The sequence below is a fragment of the Marmota marmota genome, unplaced genomic scaffold, assembly GCF_001458135.2.
Source record: "Marmota marmota marmota unplaced genomic scaffold, marMar, whole genome shotgun sequence".
NCBI lineage: Eukaryota > Metazoa > Chordata > Mammalia > Rodentia > Sciuridae > Marmota > Marmota marmota.
This window is the reverse complement of record NW_025999969.1, coordinates 10,197,595-10,222,020: the sequence shown is the minus strand read 5'-3', so window position 1 is coordinate 10,222,020 and position 24,426 is coordinate 10,197,595. Positions and strand designations below refer to the sequence as shown.

General features: G+C 45.5%; 1 protein-coding gene across 1 annotated transcript in view; it reads left to right on the top strand.

Annotated features, from left to right (window-relative positions):
- Positions 1–23,234, top strand: part of Tmem44 (transmembrane protein 44) — a 39,768-nt gene extending 16,534 nt beyond the window's left edge. The window contains exons 10-13 of the mRNA XM_015499896.2: positions 1,769–1,873; positions 7,634–7,792; positions 18,830–18,862; positions 22,296–23,234. Of these exons, the coding sequence (XP_015355382.1) occupies positions 1,769–1,873; positions 7,634–7,792; positions 18,830–18,862; positions 22,296–22,406 (408 nt within the window). The 3' untranslated portion in view covers positions 22,407–23,234. The remainder of the gene's footprint in view (positions 1–1,768; positions 1,874–7,633; positions 7,793–18,829; positions 18,863–22,295) is intronic.
- Positions 23,235–24,426: the final 1,192 nt, after the last annotated feature.

Sequence of the window (24,426 nt, the reverse complement as noted above, 5' to 3'; positions counted from 1 at the left end):
TATCATCACCCCCACATGACACAGTGTTCCAGAGCCCATCACCATACCAAGCCGTTTGGTCTGGACTTTGTGAGAATCTGTGTGCAGTGCTGACTCTAGAAATTTATCTTAAGCCATAATGACCATGTGCTATTTGTGATCACTGCACTGTAACCACACTACACTTTAGTTGATATTACTAAAAAACTGATCTTCAGAAGTTTCATTTACAATAATGACCACCATTTATGATTTTGTTATACCACTAGTAACTTATTATGTCTGAAACAAACGTTTGTTTCCTTCACATGTGTTTGTTACTAGGGAATAACACTCTACCACTGAGCCACATCCCCAGCCTTTTTTGAGACAAGGTCTTGCTAAGTTGCTCTGGCTGGCCTTGAACTTGTGATCCTTCTGCCTTTTTTTTTTTTTTGGTGGTGGTGCTGAGGATTGAATCCAGGACTTCACACATTCAAGGCAGGAGCTCCACCACTGAGCTGTGCCCCCAGACTTTTGCCTCCATTTTTAACAATTCAATCATGTAACCTCTACAAGTAGCCAGAACTTATTCTAATTAAGGCAATTTGTCTTCATCAAAAGAACTTGATTCTAAAGAGTCGAGACAGTAACCCATAATACAGGAAAACTTGTAAGGACTTAAATATAAGTCAGCTCCCTCTTTACTAATTTTTTTGGGGGGGAAATATTTTTGCCTGTTACCTGAGCTACCTTAGGTTCTTCTCAGAGAGAGTGGGAATGAGACTGTGAGCCAATATCCTTTGTGGCCAGGAAGAAGGAAGAGGGAGGTGGACAGTGGGTGTATTTGAACAGGTAAAAAGTAAAGCTGCTCCTTGGAGTATTTCAGGCTTACCATTGTGATCTGAGTTAATAGCTAGAAGACAATGGTGTATATGACAAAGGTAAAAGCCTTTTCTTTAGGCTTTACGAAGCTCCTAAGCGGAAGTTACTTTCATTCTATTCCAGCATGGGGTATGAAATCATACCCCAAAAAGAAAGCCAAGGATGTAAAATTCTGCATGTCTGAGTATTCTGAATAGAGAAGTAGAAACCTTTGGAATCTCGCAGCAATCCTTGGCAGCAGTGATTCTCAAAGTGTGGTCCCTGGACCAGTCTCACCTGCTAACCTGTTAGGAATGAAAATTCTAGGGCTCTGGTGGAGTCCAGCAATCTGTATTTTAACAAGCTCATGCTAAAGATTGAGAACCCCTGCTTTACAAAAGCATTTTTTTTATTTCCAGTACTGGGGATTGAACCTGGGGATACTCTATCATTGAGCTGTGTTCCAGCCCTTTTAACTTTTTATGTTGATATCATCTCTTGCTAGGTCATTGATGCTGACCTGGAACTTGTGATCCTCCTGCCTCAGCTTCCCAAGTAGCTGGGATCATAGGCACGCACCACTGCATTATTTAACACCACTGCAGTGAATCCCAAATTCTGCAGCCCATTAGAACCACCTAGGAAGCTACCCAGCCCCAGGTTCCATCCCATGCCAATTAAATCAGAATGTCCTTGGGTGGCAACTAAGCACCAGTGTGTTGCTTTTTAAGATCCCTAACTGATTTCATTGCACTGCAAAATTTAGGAACCACTGGCCCAGGGGTGACCTCAGTAGAGAGCACATCTTACAGGAAGCCAAAAAGTGAAATTGTACCTTAAAAACAAACAAAATGCCCTAGGCGTTCCTTTAAATAAAATGGGGACCTCATTTCTAGAAAATCCCTTCTGACTTTAAAATTTCTTTCTCCCTGTCTCCACTTGAAAGACTTCAGATTGGGTGCCACTCACCACCCTGTCACACTGCAAGTCACTGAAGACGATGGCAGCAATCAGTCATTACATGGAGCTGACCGTCGAGCCTATACAGCAGGTGAGTGGCCAGCCTGGGCCATGGCTAAGTGTCCATAAGGGTGGGAATTAGTCCTGGAAGGCTTCCTGGAGGAGATGATACTTTAGCTGATAGGAACCATGTGAAAAAGGATCTCTCCAAGGTTGCAGGTGGGACAGCTGGAGGGGAGCAGAGTGGAGGAAAAAGGCTTTTCCTCTACCCTCTTAGGTATAATGGCTGAGGATTATGAATCAAACCAACAAAAGACAGAAATGAGTAAGAAAGAGCACATTTTAGTTACTTGTATGCGGAAGTTCACGAAAAAAAACTATGGCAGGAAAAGGGGTTTGGGGCTTCTGGCGCTGGGGAGCAAGTTAAGAAAGACAAGGGAGGAAGTGTATGGTGATTAAGGGTTGTCTTGTTAATGCAACAAGTCTCTAGTGGTGAGAGTTGTCTCTGGAAGTGGCTCTTTTTCCAGGGAACAAATGTAAGTTTCCTTTGTAAAAATAAATTTCCTTTACGAGGAACATTTATATCCATGGGTTCTACATCCTTGATCAATTCACTATAGATCAAAGATACTTGAAAAAAAAAAAGTATTTCCATATTGAAGATGTAGTCTTTTTTAGTTGTCATTGTCTCCTAGAGAACATACTATAGCAACCATTTCCATGGCATTTACGTTGAATTAGATATTAGGCGTATCTAAGAGATGATGTAGAGCATATGGAGGAGGTGCAAGGGTTATATGCAAATACCACACCATTTAGCCAAAGGAGTTGAGCATCTGAGGGGTCCTGAACCACTTCCCCATCGACGCCAAGGGACAACTCTTTACTTGTAGGCAGTTAGGTGCATATCTTCTCCACTTGTGCTGGTTTTCATTTGTGTTTAACTCAAAGTAATCCATATGCCAACGAGGCATATTTGAGGTTCCCTACTCTATTATCCTCCCAGAATAAAGGAGATAAAAAGGTACAGATCTCTACCCAGGGAGGCTAACGATCACCCTGAGGGTGGTGGGAGCCCCACCTGGGAGGCTTCAGTGCTGGACTTAGGTCAGTTGTGCATTTCAGAGCCTCACTGGGCCTTGTTGGGTAAGCAGGAGAGAGTGCCTCAGCCTCCTAAAAGCAGGGCCATCAGCCAGGGCAGTGGTAAGTCCTGGGAAGAGGGGTTTGACTTACACCAAGGCTGCAGCAGGAGAAGCAGAGGTGGAATCGAGAGCTGGGAAGCAGAGTGTGTGAGGGGCCAAGGATGTGGGGTCAAGGGGAAGGAGGGCTCTGGGTGACTCTCAGGGTCCTGGCCCACACTCCAGGTCCTCAGGTGGAAGAGGGTTGAGGAAGAGGGGAGAAGTTCACCCCATCGTCCTACTATTCCAATCAGACTGTTCTTGTCAAGGTCACCAGTGACCTTCCTGTTGCTAAATCCAGTCATTTCTCTTGTGATTTCTGTGGTCCCCGTGTTCCTGGCTTTCCCACCACGCTCATAAGCTAATCCTTCCCCTTGGCTTCTGCTGGCTCCTCCCATCAAGCTTGGCTTTAGAGTGGGGGGGCCCCCTTCTGTGGGTGTGCTCTTGAGGACCACAGTCCCAGCTCTTGCTGGCTTCCCTGGTTTGCATCTATGTCCTTTTCCTCTCCACTCAGTTCCAGTCCCAGCTGCCCAGATGCCTGTTTGGTGGCACCACACAGCATCTCACACGTTTGCCTCCAACACAGAATTCTGGATTTCCTGCCTATCCTGGCTTTAATCCCATTTTCCTCATCATGGTAAATGACACCCTTGTCCATGCAGTGGCTCAAGCCAGAAGTTCCTTTCTTGGCCTTGCTACACCCCCATGTCCACAGTCCATTTATGGCTCCTGTAAATGCTTCCTTTAAAATAAATCTTGAGGGCTCAGGGTATAGTTCTGAGGCAAAGTGCTTGCCTAGCCTGTGCAAGGCCCTGAGTCCCATCCCCAACACAAACAAAATAAAATAAGATGAAATGAAATAATAAAATAGGTCAGCAGCTTCCTAGCTGGTCTGCATCACTACTCCACCTGCACCAGCAGCCAGAGGATCTTATACAAACCTATTACTGTCTTGTCCTTGATTAATACACTCCTCTGGCTTTCCTTTTCATGCAGAATAGAATCTAAACTCCTTTTTTTTTTTTTTTTTGGTACCAGGGATTGAACCCCCAGGGGCACTTAACCACTGAGCCACATCCCCAGTCCTTTTTTATATTTTATTTAAAGACAGGGTCTCACTGAGTTGCTTAGAGCCTTGCTAAGAGGCTGGCTTTGAACTTGCAATCCTCCTGCCTCAGCCTCCTGAGCCTCTGGGATTATAGGCGGGCGCCACTGTGCCAGACAAAAATCTAAACTCCTTTCAGAGACTCCCAGGCTCCCCAGGCCCAGGCCACGCCCCCTTTGCTCCCCCTGCTTCACTCCTCTCCAGCAGTGCTTCATGGGGTGCCCCACCACAGAGCACACACCAGCCCACCGTGGCTGCTTCTTGCTGATCTTTGTCACCTTCCCCACAGGCCTTCCCCAACCCCCAGACAGAAGTAGCCTCCACTGCTCTGTCCTGTCACTTTGCTATCTCTGGAAGTTCTCTGCAATGCTCTTCCCCCTGCCTCTTACCTTTGTTAGCTGGCCATCTCCTGCTGGGAGGGAACTTTGTCTCCTGTCTTGATGGCTCCCAGTGCCTGTAACCTGGGAGTCATGGCCCCTGGGTAAAGGGATGTTCTGAGCACATGCTCAGCAATGTGGTCCCTGCCCAGCTGCCCAGAGGACACTAGTGCTGGGAGTAAGTTTGGCCTGACCGATAAGCTTTACTCCTGGCCATTGTTGTTCCTCGGATGTTGGATGCAGCCACCCCTGTGTGATAAGCGAAGGTCAGAGTTAGAGCATGCTGTCACGATTAAAGAGTCCACTTCAGCCACAAAACCATCCTTCTGACCATAGGGAGGAGGGTGGGTGGGTTGTGGGAAGCCCTCAGGAGGACACAGGGAACTCTGGTGACATTTGGCCAAAGCTTTGCACTAGACGATTTTAAATTATGGAACTAACTTCTGAAAAAGAAGCAGTGTGCGAGGCGGGCACGTACTGTGTGGAAGAGAACATGCCTGGCACACACAAGGCCCTGGATTCCATCCCCAGCACCGCAGAAAAGAAAGGGCAAAAGGTATGTTCACTATAACTGATCTGTAAGTCAGGGTTGCCTGGGTCCCTGCTAGGAGCGCAGGTTCCTCTTTCATGGGGAGCAATTGAAGCCCCCAGCTGGTTTGAGCTTCTGCCCGCCTCTTCCGTCTGTGTCCACCAGAGGGCGAGACCAGGGGGGAAGCCCAGAGCCTCACAGTCCATCCAGCACCGGCAGAAAGCCCTTCCCGGGGCTCCTGGGCTGCCACTGCAGCCTGCTTACTGAGTGAGGGCTACTTGCCAGGCTCTGAGCAAACAGTAACCACGAACACTACCTGGTGCGTCTTATAGAATAGAGTGCTGATCTAAACCCTTTACAAAGATTGGCTTTTTTACCCTCATTGTCAACCCTTGAGATATTATTCTCATTTTACACACAAGGAAACTGGGGTACAGAAAGAGTATGCAATTTGCTTAGGTCACACAGCTTAATGGTGGTAGATCCAGGATTGAGACCTGCTTCTACCTGAGCTTGTGCCCTGCCCCACTATGCTGCCCATCCCCTAAGTGAGCACTGTGGCTTACTCCAAGTAAGTGCTTTATAAACAGTTGTTAATATTAATACAAATTATCACAACAGCCCCTGAAATTGATACTATTATTAATCTATTTTTTAATCTTAACTAATAATAATTATGTTGAGTCACAGAGCCAAGCATGGTGGTGCACACCTGTACTCCCATCTATACAGAGGCTGAGGCAGAAGGATCATTTGAGCTGGGAGTTCAATGCCAACCTGGGCAACATAGCTAGACCCAGTCTCCAAAAAAAAATCCAGGTGCAGTGGCGCAAGTCTACAATCCCAGCAACTTGGGAGACTGAGGCAAGACAATCATGGCAAGTTCAAGGCCAGCCTCAGCAACTTAGTAGGATCCTGTCTCAAAATAAAGCATCCAAAGGGCTGGGGATATAGCTCAGTGAGAAAGCACCCCTGGGTTCTATCCCAGCACAAAACCAAAACAACAATAATAACAAAAAACTTGAGGCACAAAGAACTTAAGTAACTTACCTAAGATTCCACAGTTAGGAAATCACAGAAACAGGTTTCAGACTAAGCCTATCTGAGTTGGGGGCCTGAGCTTTTATAAAGAGAACACACTTCCTCTGCTGCCATATTGTACCTGCTCGGTGATTTTCTGGTTTTACCTTTTTTCAATGAGATGACCCCAGTGGGCTAGGTTGTGGTGAGACAGGTGCCCAGTTGGTCATATGCACTGACACGGATCCTGTTTGGACAGTCATCTAGAAATGGGTAATAAGGGCCACAGGGATGCTCCTTGTTTTCCCAGCTCTTTGCTAACAAAGAGCTGATCCTAAGGGGAGACTTTGAGGAGGTGCCAGGGGTGCCACTCATCCTTCAGGCTAGGCTTAGAGAGGGGCATAGAGCTTCATAGATCAACTGCCACATTCTTGCTTGGAGCATTTGAAAACTCCGCCTCTTTGTTGACTCGGATGTGGCACGCCCTAGCAGATTATAAGATTTATCCGTGTTGCCAGGGAGCCACCTGCTTCCCCACCTCCGCCCACAGGTTCCTGTTTCAGCACCTTTGCGGGTGAGGAGAGCCGCAGGGCTGGCACCTCACCCATGTTCTTGGGCTGAACACTGAGTGTATTTCTTTGTTTATTTTCTCTGCCTGTTCCAATGACTCACATGACACTGTGCATTTAGCCCATTGAGGGCCAAGCCCTGCTTGATTTGGGGACAAACACTCCCAGGCATTCTTTTCCTATGTCCAGAGCATTTACACAGGGCCCCGTGACACTCCTTCAACAGAGGCCAGGCAGGGATCACCTCCTACTTTGAGAGATCAGGAACCTGAGACTTAGGGCTGATTTCCTTCTGAGGCCCAGAAAGCAGGTGAGCTGCTTCTGTGTCTTGGCCTGGAATGTCTGGACTCCCATGTGACTCTGAAAGCCCAGTGATGGAGTTTCTCTGAACTCTGAGGAAGCCTCCTGTGAGCCCTGCCAGAGAATAAATAGATATCTTTCAGGTTACCTCTTCCCTTACCTCCCAACTCTCCCAGATGCTCTCTCGTATGCTGCCACATCATGAATAGGTAAGGTAAAGTCTAGATGGAGAGCATTTTTGGCAAGAGCTGACTAAGTCACACATGCACACACCCTTCGATCCACTAATTTTCCCTCTAGGAATTTATCTTCTGAATACCCTGAAATCTTGGATGTCTGGTGGAATTTGCTGCAGTCAGCACTGATTGTAAATGCAAGGGATAAGAGGCACCCTAAACCTTCACCACTAGGGGACTGATGAACAGATAATGAACACCCACAATGGTACCCCCAAGCTCCAAGGCTTCTAAGATAGAACTATCTCAAGGCTTATTGTTAAGTAAAAAAATTTAAGTGTGTAAGAGAATATGAATTGTGCTAGAATTTGTGCAGATGGGAAATGTGTGTGTTTGTGTGTGTGTGAGAGTGTGTAAGATCTGGAAGGACGCAGGAGCTTGGGCACTGGCTGCCTCGGGGTGGTCAAGGGATGATGGTGCCAGGTGACCACTGCACACCCTTTAGACCTTTTAAAACTGAAGTGTGTGGATGCTTCAACAATTCAAAAATGAACTAAAATAAGTGTCCCCACCTGCCCTTTCCCACACACCTTGCAGGCAAGCTGTGGTGCCATGAGACTGCCTGGTGATGGACAGACCAGCACAGGAGACACGTCACTGCAAGAGCCCCCCTCATACCCTCCGGTTCAGGTCATCCGGGCCCGAGTGTCTTCCAGCAGCTCCTCTGAGATGTCCTCCATCAACTCAGACCTGGAGGTACAGGGTCTGCCTGCGGGCGGCTGCAGGGGTGTGTCGCTCACCCACACTCACCCTGTCTCCTCGGGCTTGCTGTGCTCTTCTCTGATCTTGCCAGTGAACCTCACCCTGCTGTTAAAGAATGCGCCTCTGCACAGCTGCCAGTCTGCCTGCTGCCAGTCTGCCTGAGGAGCTTCCCAAACCAGCTCGGGACTAAGAAGAAGGCCCCATGGTCAATCTGGTCAGGGGAACACTGGGTTTTGGAGTCTAGTCATCAGGGATCGCTTGCACATTTGAGTCTACAGAAGCAAATGCACAAATAATAAACTAGTTTTTAAAGTCTCAAAAAGTCTTAAAAGCTAGGGGTGTGGCTTGGTGGTAGCGCACTTGTCTAGCGTACACCAGATGCACCAGGCCCTGTTCCAGCCATTGCAAAAAAAAAGAAGAAAGCCTTTGTGCTTCCCCAGCCCATTTGACCATGGAAGCTTTTCTTTGTCCCAGGGAATGTCAGCTCCTTCTGCCGTGCCAGCACACAGGCTGCACACTTTATTTAGTACCTTTGCTTCATTTTGTATCTGTGAGCAAAACTCATCCCATCTTGGATGCACAAGTCTCATGTCTGAGTTGTCCCATAACTATGTTTCTGGCCCCATTCAACGAGGAAGTTTCCATTTGTCTGAGGAAAAAAAGAGAATGAGGACGATGTGGTGGTAATGGGCATGTTGGCAGAAGGGGGCCAGCTGTCTCTTTTTGGTGAGGGAAGGACTGTCTTTCTTTCTGATTTTGTGTTCTTCCATCTTTTTTGGTGTTAAGTGCCCTTTTTGAAATGATGGTAATAATAGGTGGTAGTTAGGGTTGAGTTTTTGGTTCGGGTTTGGTTCCTACCCTACCTCACCCCACCCCCAGTACTGGGGACCAAACCCAGGGGTGCTCTGCCACTGAGTTGCATCCCCAGCCCTTTCTATTTTGGGACAGGGTCTTCCTAAATTGCTGAAAATGGCATTGAACTTGCTTTCCTCCTGCCTCCAGAGTTCTGGAGATTACAGATGAGTGGTGCTACACCTATTTGGTTTGGTTTTTAATGGCCTCATTTGGCAAAACAATCATTATCTATTCTAAGTTCTCAGATTTATCAAACTTATACTGGACCCTGACATCCAAAACTCAGAGCCACTGATTTGGGATGAAGTCCAGTTCCTTGGTGTGATGTTCTAGCCCTTCTCCATTTGCCCAGCCTCCTGTTCTTCCCTGCCCTCACCCAGCTCTCTGACCTGAGCGTGGACTCTTCTTTGTCCCCAGGCCTTTGGGCCTCATCTTTCTAGCCCCATTTCCACGGTTCATAATCCTATCCAGATGCCACCTCCTGGGAGAACCCACCCCATCTGTGGCCTCTTCCACTGAGTGCCCAGAACACACAGTCCCTTACACACCTGTACTTTGGAGTGTGCGTGGTCTGGTGAGCTGTGGAGTGACTGTCATCTTTCTCTATTCCTCAATTCTGGAACACAGTGGGCATGAAGAACTAGGTTGGTGTTAGGACTTCTGTACCCTTTGGGTCATATTTCTGTGTCAGTTCATGTCATATATTTCTTTTTTTTGTTTTTTATTCTAATTTGTTATATATGACAGTAGAATGCATTACAATTCATATTACACATATAGAGCACAATTTTTCATGTCTCTGGTTGTACGCAAAGTAGAATCACACCATTCATGTCTTCATACATGTACTTAGGGTAACAATGTCCTTCTCATTCCACAGTCTTTCCTACCCCCTCCCTTCCCCTCCCTCCCCTTGCCCTATCTAAAGTTTTCCTTCCAGGTCCCCCCCCACCCCATCCTCATTATGGATCAGCATCCTCATATCAGAGAAAACATTCAGCATTTGGCTTTTGGGGATTGGCTTGCTTCACTTAGCATAATATTCTCCAACTCCATCCATTTACCTGCAAATGCCATGATTTTATTCTCTTTTCATGCTGAGTAATGTTCCATTGTGTATATATACCGCAGTTTCTTTATACATTCATCTACTGAAGGCATCTAAGTTGGTTCCACAGTTTAGCTGTTGTGAATTGTGCTGCTATAAACATTGATGTAGCTGTGTCCCTGTAGATGCTGTTTTTAAGTCCTTTGGGTATAAACCAAGGAGTGGGATACCTGGGTCCAATGGTGGTTCCATTTGAAGTTTTCCAAGGAATCTCCATACTGGTCTCCCTATTGGTTGCACCCATTTGCAGTCCTTCTCCCCCACATCCTCTCCAACACTTATTGTTGTTTGTCTTCATAATAGCTGCCATTCTGACTGGAGTGGTTTTGATTTGCATTTCTCTAATTGCTAGAGATGTTGAACATTTTTTCATATATTTGTTGATTGATTGTATATCATCTTCTCAGAAGTGTCTGTTCAGGTCCTTGGCCCATTTATTGATTGGGTTATTTGTTTTTCTGGTGTTAAGATTTTTGAGTTCTTTATATATCCTAGAGATTAGTGCTCTATCTGATGTGTATGTGGTAAGAACTTGTTCCCAATTAGTAGGCTCTATATTCACCTCACTGACTGTTTCTTTTGCTGAGAAGCTTTTTAGTTTGCATCCATCCTATTTGTTGATTCCTGATTTTATTTCTTGTGCTAGAGGAGTCTTGTTAAGGAAGTCAGGGCCTAATCTGACATGATGAGGATTTGGGCCTACTTTTCTTCTATTAGGCACAGGGTTTCTGGTTTAAATCTTAAGTCCCTGATCCACTTTGAGTCCATGTCATGTATTTCTTGGATCCAGTCTCAGAACACGTGGGACACCCAGGGTCCACAGCGGTGTCTGCCAAGGCCTAAGGCTAAGGGAGAAGGAATAATCTGGACACTGAATTCATTAAGGAGAAGGGACAGGAAGGCTGCTGAGGGCAGGCTCGGGGGAGAGGTGGGCAGCATTCGCTCTGTGGAAATAAGCATGTCTTGCTGCCCACCCTCGGCTGAGGCGAGAACTGAATAGGGAAACTGAAAATTCAGACATCTGTCCTTGTGGCTGGTTTGCAGTCCTTGTTGTTTTACTCTATTTTCTCTCCATTTTTATAAATCTGTTGTTTAAAATATGTCAGTTCCTAGGATACAGGGTCACACTCTTAAATTAAGCAAGTGGAAATGATGCTTTTGTCCATGGTAAAAGGAACAATCAGAAACCCAGTCCCCCCGGCCTCTCCCCTGCAGTCTTTCTGCTTCACACCCTAAAACATAAATACACTGTAGACAGGCCACCAGGGTCCTTCCTATAAAGAGATAACCTCACCTTAACCACACACACACTAGCGGATCAAATGGAATTGTGACGCTCCCAGTATTGATTGTCTAGTGTGCGAGCAGGAGGCTGTGGAGCTTTCTTCGGGTGTGTGATCCATCAGGGCGTCTGTTTTTAAAGTAACACCGCTCACCTGTTCAGGAGGCTGAGGCGAGAGGGTCGCCTGAGCTCTTCAGTTTGAGCCTGAGCAACCGAGTGAGACCCTGTCTCTAAATAAAGAAATAAACGTAATACATGTTTTTGGTATAAAATTTGGAAAACAAAAAAAAAGTAAAGAAGAAAATTAAGCCCACTCAACCAATGTGGGACTGGGCATGATGGATATGCCACCTGGGTTTTGGAAGTAGTATTTTTGGAGATCCTGGTTGGCTTGTGGAGAGGAGGGGCTCAGCAGATGGTTAACAAGTCCCCCTCAGTTGGCCATCTGGTGGCTCATTCAGCAGATGTGTTCTGAAGGCCCAAATTGAAAGGGAGAATACCTGAGGACACATAGGCCCCAGCCTGCCCAGCCTGGTGGGTCTAGTGCTTGGTAAATTGGCCACAATCTGATCCTCTGCCTCACGCACACTCCTTTTAGGAGTGTGACAAGATGAAACTGTAGAAATCAATGTCAGGGCTTAGGTATTACTTCTGTGGTTTGTGACTTCTCTTGCAGAATTCACGTATTTCATGGTGTTGGACTCAGGTAACCTAGGGCATCTCTCCCCACTCTTGCCTACCCATGCCTCTGCCCTCTGCCCTGGACTCCACTGAGGTTGGCTTCCGTGGTCTGCCTCTTACTTACCTCCTAGGTTTCTCCTTGACCCTTTGGATTGACAAGTGAATGCTTCCCGACTCCCACTGTCCAGGCCCAGGGGCCTGGGAGCTATTCTGGACTCGGAGGTGATGTGTCCATCCCCTAAGGTCCTTGATCATCTCATAACTGACCTCTGAGGCCAGGTTTTGATGTCATGTTCTTGGCCGTGTGCCCCCTGTCCTGAGCACCATGACATGGCTTTGCAGGCCATGTCTGTTATCCATTATTCCCATTGAATGTCCTAAGTAACAGAGGGTAAAACATTGGGATTTACAAATAAATCCAGGGAGGAATGAGACAGGACCATGGAGGGACAGTTTGGATTGTTTTTGTCTTTCTTCAAAGATCCCACGGGCTGGATCGACCAGGGTACCAGATGAATGGTTTAAGAGCCCCAGTGAGACCAACAGCCACGTAGAGAGGCCATTTGCTTGGGCCCTGTAGTTTCCAGATACCTTCCAGGAGGTGCACCCTCCGCAGACCGTAGATCCACTCACTCAACCATCACCCACCCGTCTAGCACAAGGGCCGCCTTGGTCCTGGCATAGCTGTCCAAAGGGTGCACTGAACAGCTGCTGACAAAGGGTCATTGTAACCCCAGTGGTCAGGAGTTCAAAGCCAGCCTCAATAAAAGCAAGGCACTGAGTGACTCAGTGAAAACCTGTCTCTAAATAAAATACCAAATAGGGCAGGAGATGTGGCTCAGTGGGTGAGTGCCCCTCAGTTCAATCCCTGGTACCCCCCGCCAAAAAAAGAAAGGGTCACTGAGCTCATGGAGTCCGAGTCCACAAGTGGGAGGTCAAAGAAAATAGTAGCAGGGCTTACAGGAGTGGCCTGTCACTTTCCAGGAAGCCATCTGAGTGCAGGGCCGACCTTCCCCAGCACCGGAACTGCTAAAGATGTGTGTGTTGTGTCCCCCTGTGCTGACCTAAAGCACGGTGAGGGTGTGAGTGTAGAGACTTGGGAAACTGCAGAGGACCCAGCACTGCTGCTCCTGTGGTGTGGCTTTCGACGGCTTCTTATTCTTTTCTTCTGTCTTTGAGACTGTGGGATTCTAGAACACACAGAGTCCAGCCTTGTGACCAAAGAGTGTTAATGGCAGTGAGTTAATGGCACAGGCCTGCTGTAAGCTGTGTAGGAATTCTGTAAGGAGCTGTTTCTGTCACTGGCACAAAGTGTGCACAGCAAAGATGTCCAGGACAGGAGCTTCTGCAGCCGTGTGTGTGTGTGTGTGTGTGTGTGTGCACAAGGGTGCACATCGAATGCATGCAGCATTGTGTGTGTGTGGCATGAGAACAGGGCTGAACGCCAGACTGCTGTGTCGGAAGAGGGTCAAGTGTCCTCACTAATTCTGTGCCTCAGGCTCTTGGTAACCAAGACTGCTTATTCTGTCTCCAAACCACATTCAGAACCAGCTGACCAGGACAGATTCCCTTGGACATGTGCCATTCTTAAAGCCAAATCATTCTTTTAGGAGAAAAAGACAGAGAAATGACTATGAAAGTGCTAAGTTTAAGCCGAGAGTGGCGGCACACAGGTGTGATCTGATTCAGGAGGCTGACGGGAAGATCCCAAGTTCGAGGCCAGCTTCAGCAACTTAGCAAGACTCTGTCTCAAAATAAAAAACAAAAAGAACTGGGGGTGTAGCTCAGTGGTAGAGTACCCCTGGGTTCAATCCCCAGTACCAGGGCAGGTTGCCAATTTTAGAAGAAAATTTATGTAAGCATGAAGAAGGAAATTAGAACATGCCAAGAGGCAGCAAAGGTCAGGAATCAAGTTAAAGATGTGGCTTCTGCCCTCCACAGGTCTTTTTCCTTCTTGGGGAGGTGAGGGCACCTGCCCTCAGAACCAGCACAACATAGTCCATCCTGAAACGTGTGGGGCAGCCGGTTCCCCTTGGGTGGGGAAAAGACTTCACTGGCTCCAAGGGGAACCTGGGCTGTGTAAGGGAAAGAACAGTGGCCCAGGAGTGGGGTGCATGCAGGGGCTTGTCTGGGGCTTGGGCCTGCACAGGACTTCTCAAGTTGTAGTTTCTCCCTCTGTAAATGGGAATCATGAGACCCAGCTCCCATATGACAGAGGGACTAGATGGGTCCAATGGGAGTGCTGCCAGCTCTTTGCAAGATTACCAAGGCACCACACTTGTTGCCATGGAAAATGCAGAAGGCGGAGGGTCTGAGCTCAGATACTGGCTCTGGCCTGTATGGCTGAAGAACTGGGCACCACCCATTCATTTTTCACAACCTGGTCTGGAGTGGAGATGATGAGCCCCAGAGGGTAAAGGAGGCTTGGCCAAAGTCAGATGTGAAGGAGCTTTGAAATGCAACAGAGCGCTGTCCACCCAGAGGCCATGGTGAAACTCCAGCTTTGGACTGGGCCATCTTCAGGGCCCACCTCGCAACAGAACCCTAAGTGGAAGGTGTATGTTGGAAGAGGCAGGCAGAGGGTGATTATGTGGGTCAGTTCTTGGACAGGCTTCTCTCAGGAAAACAAATGGGCAACTCAAAAGCATACTCTGCCAGTGTCCTTGCTAACCTGGTTGCTGAGTCTGCCTAGCTCCACTCAGAACCCTCCCCGCCTCTGTGGTCTCTAGAGTATTTCCAATTCCACTGACCTGGTAGGCCTTTCCTTCCAACCCTGGGGTATTTCCAAGGACACTGTGTCCTCTCAATAAAGGAGGTCTGTCCACAGGGGTCAGAACTTCACTGTCACTGATCCTGCTCAGGAAAGACCTGTGCAGACCTGAATGGAGAGGGATTTGCATGGTCAAACCAACCAGCCATGGGGTCATGTTTTGCCCTTGCACAGAGCACTTCAGGGCCTCTGGAACATTTCCCTTCTTACATCCCAGTTCTTTCCCTCTACAACATCCCAGGAAGGAAGAGCGAGCAAGAAATAGAGCAGGTAGGGAGGAGGAGATACAGCCCGTTGGGGGGGTGAAGCTCTGGGTGATGCAGAGTACGTCCATGGTGTTGGCTAATTAGACAATATTTATAATTGGGTTTTATATATTTAATAATTTGTGTTTATGTATATTGTATAATTTGTATATATTTAATAATTTGGGTTGTATATATATATTTTTAATTTCTTTTAGTGGTTGATGAACCTTTGTCTTATTCGTTTATTTATATACATTGCTGAGCATCGAACCCAGTGCCTCACACATGTGAGACAAGTGCTCTACCACTGAGCCCCAGCCCCAGCGCTGTATATTTATATATACTTTAAAAGTAGGACTGGCGTGTAGTTCAGTGGCAGAACACTCACCCCGTTGGTCATGGCCCTGAGTTCAACCTCCAGCCCACCCCCCAATATAAATAAATAAATAATAAAAATAGAGAGATGAGGTTTTTTTTTTTTTTTCTGTAATGTTTTAAAGGGACTTGGTCAAAAGGCAGTTGGTTTAATGGAATCTGGGAGAGCTGAAGCTGGTGTATAGTTGGCCATGAAAACATTATGACCTCTGCCAAGTCTAGCACCATCTCCCCTCCCAGCCTTGGGGAAGGTCATTTCTCCGCAGATGCAGGAGGAAGGAGCTGGACAGATGGTCTCTGAGGATCCACCAGCTTGAATTTAAGACAGTGACTCTTATTTCCTCAGTGACTTAGCCACACCTCCGATTCCTCAGGAATGAAAGAAATGTTGCCACACGCTGTATAGACCAGAGCTGCAGGGTGCTGCTCCCACAAGCATGGGAAAGTGAGCTTGTAGAGATGAAGTGAATTGCCCTGGGTGCTGGCCCATGCCTGGAATCCTAGTGGCTCAGGAGGCTGAGGCAGGAAGATCACAAGTTCAAAGCCAGCCTCAGCAACTTAGCAAGGCCCTTAGCAACTTAGAAAGACCCTGTTTTTAAATAAAATATTTTAAAAGCTTAGCTGGGGATGTGGCTCCATGATTAAGTTCCCCTGGGTTCAATCCCCAGAACACACACAAAAAGAAAGAAGTGAATTGAAATGCCACATGCTGTAGCTCACAGAGACGATGGTCCTGGACACAAGTTAAGAATATGTGGAGCCAGCTGGAGCAGTCCCAGCTACTCTGGAGGCAGGAAGACAACTTAAAGCCCAGAAGCTGGAGGCCATCCTGGGCAACACAGCAAGGACCCAGCTCAGGAAAAAAGGAGAGAGAGAGAGAGAGAGAGAGAGAGAGAGAGAGAGAGAGAGAGAGAGAGAGAGAAAATGTGGAAATGCTTGTTATATATAGCGGGAGAAAAACTATGTGAATAATTTAATTATATTTCATTAGAAATATATATTATTATATATGTTTCAGAGGTCTGTTTAGTAGCAGTTCATAGAAGTGCTGTTTTAGGGATAGAATTATGGAACTTGTGTTTTTTGAAAATTTATCTATGATAAACACATTTTTGCTTTTTTTTTTTTCGGTTCTGGGAGTGAACTTGAGATGTGGCGGAGGGAGCACTGAACCGCTGAATAACATCCCCAGCCTTTTTAGTTTTTATTTTGAGATGTGGCCTTGCAGAGTTACTGAGGCTGGCCTCAAACTTGTGATCCTCTTGCCCCAATCTTCCAAGTAGCAGGGATTACAGGAGCACATCACTGTGCCTGGCTTACATTTTGTTATTCAAGCATGTAAAAGACTATAAAATGTTATTTATACAGTTTTGGGGAGATGAAGAGACCTCACTTAAAAAGACTTGGGGTAACTGTCCCTTCAGATATTATCATAATTCATTTGAAACAGTTTAACATTTAAAAAAAAAAAAAAAAAAAATCCTGACTACTATCTCCACTAGAGGGCACTCTTCTCCAATTGCTGGGGGTTTATTTATTTATTTATTTTTAGGTGTGAATGGACACAATACCTTCATTTTGTTTGGTTTGGTTCCTTTTTTTTAATGTGGTGCTGAGGATCAAACCCAGTGCCTCACATGCAAGGCAAGTGCTCTACCACTGAGTTACAACCCCAGCCCCCATGATGGAGATTTTTAAAGGCAGTTCTAAAGTTTTATTTCAATCCACTTGGGGAACTCAAAACCTATTTATGTTTGCTTTCTTATTTGTTTGGCTTTAAATAAACTTTTTATTTTGGAATAATTTTAGGTGTACAGAAAAGTTTCAAAAATTAGTACAGAATTCCTTTATGCCCTTTGCCCAATTTCCCTAATATTCGCTTACATAACCTTCCTACATTTATCAAAATTAAGAAATTAGCGCTGGTACATTACTTTTAACTAAACCACAGGTTTTGTTTGGATTTCACCAGTTTTTCCACTAATGTTCTTTTTTCTATTCTAGGCTACAATCCAGGACACCATATTGTATTTAGTAATTTTTTTAAATAAACAAATATACACTAACTGTAATAATCATAAATTACCATTTACATTTTGCATGAATACCTGTATTTTCCCAGAAAGGTGAAGGTTAGTATTTTTATTTAATTTCTCTTATTAGCCACCAGGTGCAGTGGTGCACACCTGTGATCTCCACAACTCAGAAGGATGAGGAGGCTAGCCTCAGCAACTTAGTGAGACCCTCACTAATGTAATAAGACTCTGTCTCAAAATTAAAAAATAAAAAAGACTGGGGATGTAGTTCAGTGGTAAAGCACCCCTGAGTTCAACCCCCAGTGGATAAATAAATCATTTCTCTATTTCCATGACCTTTGTAAGTTATTGAACTTTTTCAACCCCTACTTTACATCATCCGCATTTCTGTTTTTTTGTGGTGCTGTGGAAACACCATTTATGTTCAGTTTATGTTCCTGCAGCAGATGTCAGCAAAAGAGTAATGCTAGCTGGGGGTGTAGCTCAGTGGTAATAAGCATGTGCTTATTAACATCTATGAGACCCTAGTTTCATCCACAACATCCCACCCCTCAAAAAAGGTGAATGCTGGGGCTGGGGTTGTGGCTCAGCGGTAGAGCGCTCACCTAGCACCTGCAAGGCCCTGGATTCCATCCTCAGCACCACATAAAATAAATAAATAAAATAAAGATACTGTGTCCAACTACAACTAAAAAATAAATTTAAAAAAAAAAGTGAATGCTAAGGAATTGCCACTGGTTTTGCTAGATATAATCACAGCATTATGCTTAGAACTTTTAAAAATGAGTCTTTATCTATGAGATACATTCTAGAGTAGTTACAAATGAAATTATTTACTTTAAAATACTTTAGCAAATGAAAAGATTTGGGCACTAGATCAAATAAAATGGATTTATCCATTAGTGTTCATTAGATTACTCTTTTACTTTTCTATGTGATTGAAAGAAGCTGTTTGAAATGAAAATTTGAAGGAGTTGAACAGCAGAGTCTTTGTTTTCATGTGACAATGACCCCAGATCTTGTGCACAGTTCATATTGGCAGCTAGTAAGGTTAACAGATATTTCACAGATCAGCCTAACACGTCTGCAGTCCCCAGCTCTGTGTCAGAAATACAGGTCTCCCAGGCTGCGCAGGCGCCCTGGAAGAGGGAGCACTAACCTTGGTGCCCGTGCTCCAGGAACTTGAGTCAGACATACTTGAGGCTTGGAGTAGAACCAACCCTGCAGTAAATGCTGATTAAAACTGAATCTTGGCTGGTAGCAAACACCCCGTATTTCAAGGTGGGGATTTTATTTGCATCTCTCTTTCTTAGTTTTATGGGTTTGTGTTGAATCATCTCAGCCATGTGGTTAGCTTTATTATTATTATTACTGTCCCTAATAACACTAATTTATAGTAATATTAATTTAAAAATCTCTACAGTCATTTTTCCCAGGGCCTGCAACCCTTTTTAGTAATCGTGATTATTCTTTTGATCATTTAACTAACCTGTCACTGCTAATAACTGCTGCTTTTCTGCTTGCTGAAATTGGCTGTCCCTTTGCCTCTAAACCATCTGAGGGTCTGTCTCCTGGCTCCCTGAGCAGATGGGCTGGCACTGAGCTCTGCTCTGCTGTGCTGTGTGATGATAGCAAAATCAGTCCAACATTTTTCTGTCTCTCTTTTTATCCTGCAGCAGAAGTATTGGGAGGCCCTAAACTCGGAGCAGGTATGGACAATCATGCTGTCTCTCTCTTCCAGGAGGGACTTCTATGGCTTGATTTCAGCTTTTGTTTTTGTTAGAGGCTCTCGGATGATGGCACATGACAAAATCCATTAAAAAAAAAAAAAAAAAGGATGTAAAAAGCAAGAGACACGTTTGAGGACTAGCCGGGCTCTCTTAGTTCAGAGTCTTTTGCTTTGGGGGTATTCACATAAGCCCATACTATCCACTAGGGACTCAGAAAACAGGCATAACCCAGTGAAGATCCATGGATTGGAACAGGGCCTATGAGCAAGCGAGAGTCGCCGTAGGTCACCAATGGTAGTGCTGGTGTGACATGGCTGCAGCAGCTGATAGGATAAACAGTTCCACACATTTGTCTTTCTGAGACCTGGGGCACCTGGTTGCTGTCACCATGCCATCTTTGCCTCGCAGTAGCAGATGAGCACGTGTTTTATGACAACTGCCTGTGCCTGTCATCTCCCAGGATGGTTTCTGAGAGGAGAATAAATGCATTATCTTTTGTTCAAATTATTTTCATGACTGGTTTCCCGCAATATTTTTATTACTTAAAGTGAAGTTTTAACTGGGCACAGTGGCACTACCTTTAATCGCAGTTACTTGGAAGTCTGAAGCAGGAGGCTCACAAGTTCAAGTCCAATCTCAGCAATTTAGCAAGACCCTGTCTCAAAATAAAAAAAAAATAAATAAATAGGGCTGGGGATATAGCCCAATGGTAGAACATTTGCCTAGCATGTATGAGGCCCTGGATTCAATCCCGAGTACCATGCGGGAGAAAATGAAGTTGGTTTTTTGTTTGTTTGTGTTTCCTTCCTTCTTTTCTTTATTTTATTTTATTTTTTTTTTGTACCAGAGATTGAACCCAGGGGCATTCAACCACTGAGCCACATCCCCAGCCCATTTTATTTTTTATTTTGAGAGAGGGTCTTGTCAAATTGCTGAGTGTGGCTTTGAACTTGTGATTTTCCTACTTCAGCCTCCAAGCCCCTGAGATTACAGATGTGGCAATAAATGAAGTTTTAAAACATATTATTCAAAAGAAAGGGATTTAAAATATTGTCTAATACCTAGTTCATTTCAAAGAGTTCACTTGGTCAAAGTGGCAGGTTGTTTCTGTTTGCGGGCAGCTGATTTGGTCAGGATTAGCAAGAATAACTTTTAAGAAGTCATTTCAGCAGTTGGAGCCATAGTTCTCAAACATCAGAGCATCTAAGAAATATCATAGGAACTTGTTAAAATGCCAAACCGAAGGTAGGAGCTGAGGTGAGTCCTCAGCATCAGTCTTTTTGAACAGTAGCCCAGGTCCTTCTGGTGGGGTTGGTCCAGAGTACCTTCTGAGAACTCTGATGTAGGACCCAGGCTTCAGCTCCAAAACAGCCTTCATCAGAGAGCACACTTCCATCCTCTGAGAATGGAATGGGCCCATACTTGTGCCACTGGGCAAGTGGGTCACAGAGGCTGGCCAGCGAGCTCTTTTACTTGGAATCTTTGATAACATCAGGGAAGAATTTACTTAAAGGTGTCCAGCCAAGTCTATAACCACAAGTAAATAAGGAGTTCACACCAGGAGTGGCTGTTACAGCGGGCAGAACTGCATCAACTAATCCAGCTCATCCCCAGGCCTATAGGGTCACTGGGGTCTTTTTAACATGATGGGTTTTTAAATCATCAAGTAATAGAAGTTGGTTCAATTATTGTCAGTGAATTTCTAATTGAACCAGCTTTTCTTTTCAAAACAGAGACATAATGTGTGTTTTATAACTGGCATGACATGGATGTTATTTGGGAGACCTTATTTGGGACCTCTAAGAACTAGACTGTTTGATTCAGCTCAAGTTTGAACATCTGGCAGAGTGTCTTTGTCAGACATAAATCTGGGGTCTATGACCTCTGTCCAAATACATAATCCAGCCTAGTCTGCCACATTTTCCATCACTGTTGCTTGTTTCTGTGTTTCCCAGTACTGTCAAATGTGACCTCATGGCTCAAAATCATCAGTCATAGAGGCTCAGAAATGGAAGAGGTCTTATTATCTAATTGTTGATCCAACCCTCAGCTTATGTACAGAGAAACTGAGGCCCAAAGAAGAGCAAGCAAGTTTGTGACAGAAGGAGGACTTGGTCCAGTCCCCACTTGCCTCTGGAGCTAGAACATCAAGGGTAGCACTAAGAATCCCTTGGGTCTTGACCATGTGCAGAGTTCTCTCTCTAATCCATCATCTGCAAATACCTTCATAAAGGCTATGTTCCAGCTTTTTTTTTTTTTAACTTTTTACCCTTACCCTTGAAAATTTCAATTTTCCATACTTATCTGAGTCAGATTATGAAATATTCACTGGCAGTGCCCACCATTCTGAACTGGGTTTTAAGTGTTTATTTTTTCAGAGCCAGGGATTGAACCTGGGGGCACTTAAACCACTGAGCCACATCCCCAACCCTTTTATTTTTCAAGACAGGGTCTTGCTAAGTCTCTTAGGGCCTTGCTAAGTTGCTGAGGCTGGGTTTGAACTCATAATCCTCTTGCCTGAGCCTCCCAAGCTGCTGGGATTGCAGACATGCACTTATACCAGGCACAGTGGCTGAAGTGTTTATTTTTAACAAATCTTCTGGACCTCAAATTGAGAGGAAACACCAAGTGAGAGCCCTGCTCTTCAGGAGTTCATCATCTCCCTAAGAGAACAAGGCAGATGTCCAAAGAAAGACTGAGGCCATCCATGTGCAGGTACGGATGAGTAGCAGATGTAATACTAAGAAAGAAGGAGCAGGTGCAAGCTCACTGGGCTAACACAGCCAAGGCAGGCTTCCTGCCAGAGGAGGTATTTCCTCTCAAGAGTGGGTTGAGGCCAGGTATGGTGGCACTTGCCTCAATCCCAGCTACTCAGGAGGCTGAGGTGGGAGGATGAAAAGTTCTAGGCCATCCCAGGCAACTTAGCAAGACCTTGTCTCAAAATAAAATACATAAAATAAAAAGAGGGGCTATAGGTCACCAGCAGAATGCTTGCCTAGTACACATGAGGCCCTAGGTTCAATTCTTAGCATCACCAAAAAACCAAAGAATGGGTTTTTATTGGTCTTTTCCAAGGATGAATTAGGCATGGAGGTAGACATTTTCAAGATAAAGGGATCGTGTCTCAGACTCACTAGATAAGAATTTGCTGAATATGGGGGACAGTAGAAAGGAGGTGGCAAGGGAAATGGGGCTGGTCTGTTCAGGGTAATGGTTCATTAATTCCTTGATTTAAAGGTGTACTTGCTCCCTTTAGGTGCAGGAAACAGAGGCCTGGTTAACTTGACCTCACCCAGTTGTCCTTATCTTTGCCTGTGTCAGAACTAAGATTGAGTTGTTGTTTAGGGTGCGGGATAGTAATAGATTGAAAGGACCTGTCCCACCAAAATATCTTTGTGTCTTTTCTTCACAGTGGGATCCTGAAGATGTCAATTTTGAAAGGAACAATGACAACATGGAGATCTTCAGATTCCAGGTGCCGAGGGGCTCTTCGACGACAGTAGACTTGACCTCTGCTGATTAGTATCTTCTAAAAACCAGTCCATCAGCTCAAAGACCAGGATGAGGCATTCATCAGTAAAACTGAACAGAGATCGGACCTACAGTGACACCCATAGCAGGGATTTAAGCCACTGAAGAAGCTGCCCAGGGAAGTGAGGAACCTGGAGCTGAGCGTGGCTGGTCTACCTGGCTCAGAATAAATCTAAGATTGTGGGTTCTATGGACAGACCTGGATATGCCATTTGTTCTGAAGATTAGAAGCTCACAGATGGCTCCTGCTTTGTAAAGATAAGCCTTCATCCAAAGGACAATGGGCCCTCTTTTCCCGTCTTTCCTTTCCCTCTATTCCCATGAAATGCAACTGTAAACTCAGTATCTGCTGGATGCCAGGAATGAGTTCACCTAACAAATAGCTCATGTGTTTGGACCTCAGCAGAGCCTGTCCTGCAAGCCCTGGCTTCTGCCCTCCAGTATCTGCTGGAAGTTATCCATAGGACTGCTTGGTCAACCAAGTATCTGTGAGATCAGTGGTATGGCAAGCACAAGCAAAAAAACAAAAGAATGGGTTTTTATTGGTCTTTTCCAAGAATGAAAAGCAAGAGAACTTCCTCCAGCCTGGCAACGCGTGTGCGGAGGCAGGGTTTACAGGTGAGGGGCACTGTGTGCTTTAGGAGGTCACTGAGAGCATACAGAGGGTAATAGGTATGCTGGGACATGTTAATACATGTTAATTCAAGCACAGTAACCCCATTTGAAGATGATTGGTAGTGTGATCACATGTGAGGGGAAAGGTGAAGGGAATGGGGCTAAGGTCGGAACCACTAGAGTGAATAAAATTTAACTGAGTGAATCAAAGCATCTCACACTGGAATATAGTGGTAAGTCAGAATCCCAGCAGAGCCACAGAAGTCTGCCATGAGGGGGTCTGGGATAAATGCCAAGAAACACAGCTCTGCTGATGGCTGGCTCACAGTGACCTGTGACTCAGCTGCAGCTGCCCAGTTTCTCCTAAGGGCATGTGCAAGTCCCGGCAGCATGAGGAAGGGGGTGCTGGGAAAGTGGGTTGGTTCCACAGGTCTCTGCATAGATCCTAATCCCCTGGGTGACCTCTGAACTAGCAGAAAACTCAAAGCTACTTTATTTATTCCATTTATCTGCTTTGGGTTCCTGGTTGTCTTATCAAAGAACGATTGCTAAAGGCAACTTTGTTTTGTGGGGTCTTAGCCAATGTAGCTATACTTTGAAGGAGGAGGAAGAGGTGAATAGAGGCCCAAAGCAAAGGAAGTTGAAGGGAACATGCCAGTAAGTGAAATGGTAGAAGCCTGGGGGCAGGGAAGGGTGGAATCTAGTTGATGGTGCAGTGTGGATTGTAGAGGGTAGAAGACACTGGAAAGGAACTGGAGCATGGAGGCTAGGGAGTGGGTGCTTCAGTCTGTGGCTGATGCTAGCCATGGAAGATACCAAAGGGTGACTGACTTGCTCAGGGGCTCAGATACTCAGTGAGTTTTTTACTTCTATTGCCACAGCTTTTCAGGAAACAGAAATGTATAGTCATGTATGGAGTGAACATGGGGAACGTGTTTCATTTAAAGACTATTGAGTGGTAACCGCAAGCAGGAGGAGGGATCAGCTTTAGAGAAGCAGAAGGCATAGGGATAGGATGACATTTCTGAAGTTCACGTTTAGCATGTGCACACACACTCACAAACATTTTCTCAAAGGGAGATTGGATCATGCTCCCTGGGGTATCAGAATCCCTTGAGTCCTCATAGGAATGGCCATTCTCAAGAACACTAAATGATCTTGCTGCCTTGAAGTAGCACAAACTATTTCAGCTCCAGATGTTATTTATCTCCCTATATCCTATCATCCCAGTCTTTTCCCTTCACAAACCAGTTACTATCATTATGGTCCCAGATTGTCTCAAGTCTCTTCATCCACAGTAAACCACCCTGGGAGTTTAGGAAGTGAAGTTTGGCTTTATTGTTTAGTGAGAACCTGCCTGTATGCAAAGCTCTAGAACCCCAGGACCTTTGTAAAGA